Source organism: Eubalaena glacialis, chromosome 6 (assembly GCF_028564815.1).
Source record: "Eubalaena glacialis isolate mEubGla1 chromosome 6, mEubGla1.1.hap2.+ XY, whole genome shotgun sequence".
Classification (NCBI taxonomy): domain Eukaryota; kingdom Metazoa; phylum Chordata; class Mammalia; order Artiodactyla; family Balaenidae; genus Eubalaena; species Eubalaena glacialis.
In genome coordinates this window covers 86,612,878-86,620,881 of record NC_083721.1, presented here as the reverse complement: position 1 = coordinate 86,620,881, position 8,004 = coordinate 86,612,878, and the positions used below count along the sequence as shown (strand labels likewise).

The 8,004-nt window shown below is 45.5% G+C and overlaps 1 protein-coding gene across 2 annotated transcripts; it reads left to right on the top strand.

The window, feature by feature from the left end:
- Nucleotides 1–4,925: 4,925 nt before the first annotated feature.
- On the top strand, nucleotides 4,926–7,558 carry SOX2 (SRY-box transcription factor 2). 2 transcript variants are annotated; one of them, XM_061193372.1, is made up of 2 exons: nucleotides 4,926–4,942; nucleotides 6,583–7,558. In XM_061193372.1, exon 2 carries the CDS (start codon nucleotides 6,590–6,592, stop codon nucleotides 7,556–7,558), a length of 969 nt encoding a protein of 322 aa, XP_061049355.1. In that variant the 5' UTR covers nucleotides 4,926–4,942; nucleotides 6,583–6,589. The 2 variants fall into 2 exon arrangements, with proteins under 2 accessions (XP_061049355.1, XP_061049354.1); XM_061193371.1 differs by lacking the exon at nucleotides 4,926–4,942 and having other exon boundaries at nucleotides 6,566–7,558.
- The last annotated feature ends 446 nt before the right edge of the window (nucleotides 7,559–8,004 follow it).

Below are 8,004 nucleotides of genomic sequence, written 5' to 3'. Positions count from 1 at the left end.
CACGCACTGGGGTGTCATTTATGTGTCATTTAATATGGCCTAGAGAAAGCTTAAGAAGGACTTACGTTTGTTTTTCACACAAAAGTTGTGGTCATAACTAAATGAAATAATCACAGTTGGAGAATTTGAAACAATCGTCTTTTTCCTAAAATGAGGGTAACAACCCTGATCACTGGAAAATTAGGATTCTAAGGAAACCCCGTTCCTTTGGTATGATTAATTGCACAAGATAGTGTGGTGAATCAGGGAGGTTTGTATTTAGACTCCCAAGCAATGATTTAGAGGTGTGAAAAGGCCCATGGGTTTTTTGGCCCATTTGCAGTTCCTGGTAATCTGTTTGCTGGGCTTTTATTTTTGTTTTTCATTTGTTTCTCCTAAATTTTAATATCAAAATCATAGGTTCATTTTTTTCAGTGCAAATGAAAACCACTGGTGGCAGCTCTTTAAATTTTCATTTTGTCTTTTTAAAAAGAGAATTTCTGTTTAAATAATTAGATGATTTAATGGCCACACTGAATTTTTCCCTGGACAATAGCTGCAGTGCAGAGACAGAATCTTATGTTATAATTGCTTGATAATTCAGAAATGGAAATGAAATTGTGAAGTGTGAACCCTCTTTCCCAGAAAATACTTAAGCTGGAATATATGAAGGATGTACATATATAATACTGTAAGCAATATGATTATTATCATATATAACCCTGAAGACATACATAAGTGATTGTGTATAACTTCTGTTGCTGTAATTTGAAAGGGGAAATATATTTAGTTTTCTAACTATTGAGTTCTTTTAAAAATGTATTTATTTCATCAGTGGGAATTAGATGAAAGAGAATGAGTATAAAAAAGGAGCTGAATGCAGAGCAGCCCTGCATTCCTTAGGTTTCAAGAGTCCTTACAGCTCTTGAGTGAAATTATTTGGTGAAATTGGGTCTGGAGTGAAATAGCATTTGTTATCCCCTTGTTCATTTGTTATGTGTAATACCACTTCTGGAAATTAAAGGCAAGGTGCTGAAGGGAGAGACAAGAAGAAAAAAATATGATTAAGCAATTTTAAATTGTCAATCTACCATGCATCCATATGCATATCTATGCCTTAATAAATAAAAAGGGATAGAAGTATATGCTAGTTCTTTGTATTAGCTAGAAACATTTATTATTTCTGTTCCTGTCAATAATCCTTCATGCTTCCAAAATCTGACAAGTTTGGCCATAGGAAGAAAATGGAGGAAATGTAGATGAAAGAGTTTCTATCATTTTGAAAACTGCTTTATAAAAATTGAAGTATCCCCTCTAGGATTTCCTGTGAGGGATCCTTCACAGTCTAAAGCAAATGAAGTTTGATAACAGTACAATTCTATTCTAATTTTTTCTCTGACTTTCAATATTCTAACTTTTTCCACCTTATTTTTTATTGATTTGGGGGGGGCAGAATATATGATGCTCTTGTAAGGAAAAGAAATCCTCTAATACCTTTCTTTACCTTCATTTATCTATGTTTGTTTCATAAATCTTGGAGAATCAAGTGTTGATCATTTTGAAAGTCTTATGGCATAATCCAGTTTGGAGTGATTGAGGTTTTTTGCAGTTTAGAAGGGAGAAGGAAACATTTTAAAAATTGGCTTATACCCGATTTCCTTACTTTATAATTCCCAGTTTTCTTTTTTCTTGTGTTTGGGGATGAATGTCAATAAAACCTCATCTTACCAGATTGTACCAACATTGTCCTAAACATTGAAATCCTCCTTTATTTTTGACTTTTAAAATCAGGAACTTTCCTTGGGCTGCCGTACTTCTCTTTTTAGTTTTATTTGCCTCTTACTTACCACACTACTGGTATGATTTCTTTCATTCCAGTATGATCACTACTATGGTCACTTTCCCTGGAGCTGGTTGGAAGGTTAGGATCTGAAGGAAACATGATTTAAAAAAAGGAGAAAAAAAAACCTTCATGTGGCCAAATCTAGCTCCTAATATATTTAACAAGTTCCAGAATTAGAAATCCTCTCTGTATATTTTCTTCTATTTTTCTCTCTTTTTTTCCTTACGTAATGAAATTAAAACTTTTGGAGCCCACAGTTGACATTTTTCAGAAAATTGAGTTATCAAGGCAGTAATTATTTCACGGGGAGATAAAACTCTCATAGCCCTAACTGTCAAATAGGGCCCTTTTCAGATTTTAATTACAAAATAAAATTAGTCTGCTCTTCCTCGGAATGGTTTGTGAGTGGTTAAACAGAGCTTTCCCCCCAATACTGGTGGTCGTCAAACTCTGCTAATTAGCAATGCTGAGAAATTCCAGTTAACAAGGACATTCTCCAAGACTCTGCAGGTTCCCTGCCGTTTGCCTTCATTTCCATAAGAAGATTAAGAGAGGAGGGGAACACACTCAAATGCAGATGCAGAAAAGAAGCGTTTTTTAACAAGCATCATAATAGTAAGATGCTTGGCTAGTTCTCACCTAATTACTGCAAGTTAAACCTCTATTTGCCACTAAGGAGAAAAAATAAGTCTACAGTCCCCTGTCTCCACAAAATTGTTAGTTGGCTTCAGCTATAACACTTGAGGAGGGATGAGAGGAGTTTAGGAGGGAAATATCAATGCAAAAGATTTTTAAATAAAACTGAGTTACACTTAATCAGTTAAGGATTTGGAGTTGGGGCCTATAATAAAACAAAATCAAATCAGAATATCCTGGGAGTTAAGGATTTTTGTTTTTAATTTCTAATCTTACTCTGAAAGTGTGTAGCTTTCTGCTGCCCAAGGAAGGGAAATGTTACACTGTCTTAAGATTAAGCACTTTCAATTTTCATAAATTGTGCCAATGACAACATTTTAAATTCTCAGAGGATGAAGCACCCTCTTCCAAGTCTTATTTTGATTCCCCAGTCGTCAACGGTGTATTGTTATTAGTACTGTAGCCGTCTGTTATAAACCTAAAACAGAGCTGCTTCTGTCATCTATTATGATTGTTACAGTTATTATTATATTTAGGGCCCAGTGATGGTGCTGGATTGAAATAGAGTGGCCGGTGATCTGATTTTTTTAATGCATATGTTCTAAAAAATCTAATGAGAAAATTGTTTCTGCTATCACCATCTTCTTTAATCTTATTTTCATAGCACATTATTATGCATAAACGCCAGCCACAGTAGTTTATTGCCTTGATAAGTACAGCAGGCTTAATTAAAATAAAGCTGTAAATAAATGCAACCAATGATAACACAATTGTAATGTATTTCCATAGCTTATTTATATGATAAAAGCAATTAACAAAAGACCTAGCCAGCCCCTTTAACCTCTTAAATGCATTATTATAGAGTTCAGGCACAAACACATGCATCTGAGAATGTATAAAAGCTTTTATATATCATACCAAGGAAAAATTTGTGCCTCTTACTACTACCTTTGAGAGAGAGAGAGAGATTAATAACATTTGCTTCTATAACCATCCATTATTAATATTTATTTTAATACATATACACCACCATTATCCACATCAACCCCTTGTGCTTTTTTTTTCTTCAAACTTAATTATCCATAAGCTTTTTTTTAGTTTTCCGAATAATGCTATTAAGCATAGACCAATGCGTACACAATCACAAAGTGAATGCTTGGCCTGCTCTTCATGGCGTCTGGACAATCATAATTTGTTCATATGTTGAATCTCATAATTTGTACCTATTTTCTCCCATGGTTTAACCTCCCACTTATCTCGAGATTATATGTACATTTCTAAGTTAAGAAAATTAAATCTGACTCTTGCGATTTGGTTCCATAGCTTATACGATATGTTAACTTTTCTTTTGTTTATATTACGTGTAATTAATTTGCTCTCACTCCCATCCCCCTCATTTTTTTTTCTTCAATTATTTCCAAACACCTTCTTTTAAAGGTGAAAGCAAGAGTCTTGGGATAAGCGAATTCACCAGTAGGGGGCGCACCAGCCACATCCCTGAAACCAAACGCGCTGAAAAGCCGGTGGCCGCCTTCTCTTCTCCAGACCTTCTTAACCTTTTCTCTTTCCTAATCTCCAGGTCCTTGTTTAGCTTAATATTACACCTCGAATAAACAGAAGACACTGCTTTATTTTGAAGAGTACTATATATTTATGAGTTTTCAGAAGGCTAGTCTCATCCTTCCCGGATTCACAATAACTAAAACAAAACATAATTTAAGAGCAAAAAAGAGAAACTGCAGGGGCAGGAGAGGTTGATTGGAAATAATAATTTATTAAGAAAAGTCTGCAACTTTTTCACAACTTTTCTGGGTTTCCAGTGAGCATACTTATCTTGAGTTTGACAAGAACAGAAAAGCCTGGGAAGGTAGGGATTGGAGAAGTTGGAGGTTATGGGAAGAAGGTTAGTAAGGAACAAAACAATGCACAGTTTTGTAAAGATAATAAATGGAACGTGGCCGACAGATACTATTCAGTACATTTTATTAGGGTGAGTAAGGGTAGATCGGGGAGGAGGGAGGCGGAGAGAGTGTTACAGAAGAAAGAAAATAAGTAACCCTGATGGTTTAAGCCCTTTATAAAAAAAGAAATGGCATCGAGGTTTTGGGGGTTTTTTTCCTCTCCTCTCCCCGCCCCCCCCCCCCCCCCCGCTTTGTAGTCAAGTGCATTTTAGCCACAAAGATCCCAACAAGAGAGTGGAAGGAAACTTAGACGGGGCTTTGTTTGACTCCGTGTAGCGACAACAAGAGAAACAAAACTACCTATTTGTAACGGACGTGCTGCCATTGCTCTGCGCATTGAGCGCCTACCTATTGAAATCTTTACGTCGGGACAATGGGAGAGCGGCTAAAATTACCCTCTTGGGTCCTAGGAGGGCAGGATTCCTGAGCCCCTACTCCCGCCCCCCATCCCATCCTCCTCCAGCCCGGGCCTTGCCGGGCTCCCCCCTTCCCCAATCCTGGTCGCCCTCCTCCTGCCGGCCCGGCCTGCACCTGTGCCTAGAGAGCACCACCCCCGCCTCCCAGGCCCAGAGCCCCCTCCGGGGTTAGCCCCAGACCCAGGCTGTCGGGGCGATGGGCCACCGCGGTAGAAGTAGGTGGGGGAAATGCCAGGGCTGGTCCTGCTTGAGTCCTGGGAACTCTGCGTGGGAGGGAGTTTGTGAGTGCGTCTCAAAAGCCACCTCCAAGCAGTGCCCTGGGATGCCAGGAAGTTGAGATTACCCTCCCCCATAGACAGCACTTCTGAGCGTCCTTCTGTGGATCTTTTTCTTCCCCCAGCCCCCTTTGGAACCCCACACCACTGAGATCCCTCCTTGGGGGAAGCTCAGGAAAATGGGAGAGAGGACGAGCGTCCCCTCTGCACCCGACTGAGTGGAGAAAGATGGGTGGGAGATGTGGCTGGGGTGAGAGCCAAGCTGTGGTTTCCTGCCCAGAGGGCTGAGCTGGGCAGGGAAGAGCGTGGATTCGGCTGCTTACCCAGGCCCGGCCCGGCCTCAGCTCTAGAGGCCGCACAGTCCGAGCAGAGTTCGTTTTTAAAACAGAGCGAATTACGTGGAAGCAAGGAGGGTTTTGAGGACAGAGCTTTCCGTCTGCTAACTTCTTGTCGGGACAGTGTGAGAAGGGGGTGAGCGAGCGTCTGCTCCCGTGGAGGGAGAGGGGCGAGCGGACGAGCCAGGTTAGGGAGAAGAGCTAGAGCGGCTGGATTTGGGGGCAGTGTGCGGAGGAGCGGGAGAACAATGACACACCAACTCCAGCACGGCCGGTTTCCTGAAATACTAGGAGGACAGTCGCCCTGAGCCACCCTCTCTGCCCTCCCCCACCCCACCTCAGCTTCTCGCGCCCCCTCCTCATTTCAGCAGCCCGCACCAAAGAGTAAATCATGATTAAGTTTAAAGAAGAAAATATCGTAGTCTTAGTGCTGTTTACCCACTTCCTTCGAAAAGGCGTGTGGTGTGACCTGTTGCTGCGAGAGAGGATACAAAGGTTTCTCAGTGGCTGGCAGGCTGGCTGTGGGAGCCGCCTCCCCCTCCCTCCTCCCCGCGCCTCCCCCCGCCTCCCCCGCGAGGCCGGCGGCGCGGCAGGCCCCGCCCCCTTTCATGCAAAACCCGGCGGCGAGGCTGGGCTCGAGTGGAGGAGCCGCCGCGCGCTGATTGGTCGCTGGAAACCCATTTATTCCCTGACAGCCCCCGTCACATGGATGGTTGTCTATTAACTTGTTCAAAAAAGTATCAGGAGTTGTCAAGGCAGAGAAGAGAGTGTTTGCAAAAGGGGGAAAGTAGTTTGCTGCCTCTTTAAGACTAGGACTGAGAGAAAGAAGAGGAGAGAGAAAGAAAGGGAGAGAAGTTTGAGCCCCAGGCTTAAGCCTTTCCAAAAAATAATAATAACAATCATCGGCGGCGGCTGGATCGGCCAGAAGAGGAGGGAAGCGCTTTTTTGATCCTGATTCCAGTTTGCCTCTCTCTTTTCTTCCCCCAAATTATTCTTCGTCTGATTTTCCTCGCGGAGCCCTGAGCTCCCGACACCCCCGCCCGCTTCCCCTCCTCCTCTCCCCCCCGCCCGCGGGCCCCCCAAAGTCCCGGCCGGGCCGAGGGTCGGCGGCCGCCGGCGGGCCGGGCCCGCGCACAGCGCCCGCATGTACAACATGATGGAGACGGAGCTGAAGCCGCCGGGCCCGCAGCAAACTTCGGGGGGCGGCGGCGGCGGCGGCGGCGGCGGCAACTCCACCGCGGCGGCGGCGGGCGGCAACCAGAAGAACAGCCCGGACCGCGTCAAGCGGCCCATGAACGCCTTCATGGTGTGGTCCCGCGGGCAGCGGCGCAAGATGGCCCAAGAGAACCCCAAGATGCACAACTCGGAAATCAGCAAGCGCCTGGGCGCCGAGTGGAAACTTTTGTCGGAGACGGAGAAGCGGCCGTTCATCGACGAGGCCAAGCGGCTGCGAGCGCTGCACATGAAGGAGCACCCGGATTATAAATACCGGCCCCGGCGGAAAACCAAGACGCTCATGAAGAAGGATAAGTACACGCTGCCGGGAGGGCTGCTCGCCCCGGGCGGCAACAGCATGGCGAGCGGGGTCGGGGTGGGCGCCGGCCTCGGCGCGGGCGTGAACCAGCGCATGGACAGCTACGCGCACATGAACGGCTGGAGCAACGGCAGCTACAGCATGATGCAGGACCAGCTGGGCTATCCGCAGCACCCGGGCCTCAACGCGCACGGCGCCGCTCAGATGCAGCCCATGCACCGCTACGACGTGAGCGCCCTGCAGTACAACTCCATGACCAGCTCGCAGACCTACATGAACGGCTCGCCGACCTACAGCATGTCCTATTCGCAGCAGGGCACCCCTGGCATGGCTCTTGGCTCCATGGGCTCGGTGGTCAAGTCCGAGGCCAGCTCCAGCCCCCCCGTGGTTACCTCTTCTTCCCACTCCAGGGCGCCCTGCCAGGCCGGGGACCTCCGGGACATGATCAGCATGTACCTCCCCGGCGCCGAGGTGCCGGAGCCCGCCGCCCCCAGCAGACTTCACATGTCGCAGCACTACCAGAGCGGCCCGGTGCCCGGCACGGCCATTAACGGCACACTGCCCCTCTCGCACATGTGAGGTCCGGACAGTGAACTGGAGGGGGCGGGTTAGAAATTTTCAAAGAAAAAGAGGGAAATGGAAGGAGAGCAAGAAACACCAAGGAGAAAAACCCGGTACGCTCAAAAAAAAAAAAAAAAAAAAAAAGTCATCACCCACAGCAAATGACAGCTGCAAAAGAGAACGCCAATCTCATCCGCACTCACGCAAAAACTGCAATGCCGGCAAGAAAACTTTTATGAGAGATCCTGGACTTCTTTTGGGGGGACTATTTTTGTACAGAGAAAACCTGGGGTGGGGGGGGGTGGGGAGGGCGAGGGAATGGACCTTGTATAGATCTGGAGGAAAGAAAACTACGCAAAACTTTTTAAAAGTTCTAGTGATACGGTAGGAGCTTTGCAGAAAGTTTGCAAAAGTCTTTACCAATAATATTTAGAGCTAGTCTCCAAGCGACGAAAAAAATGTTT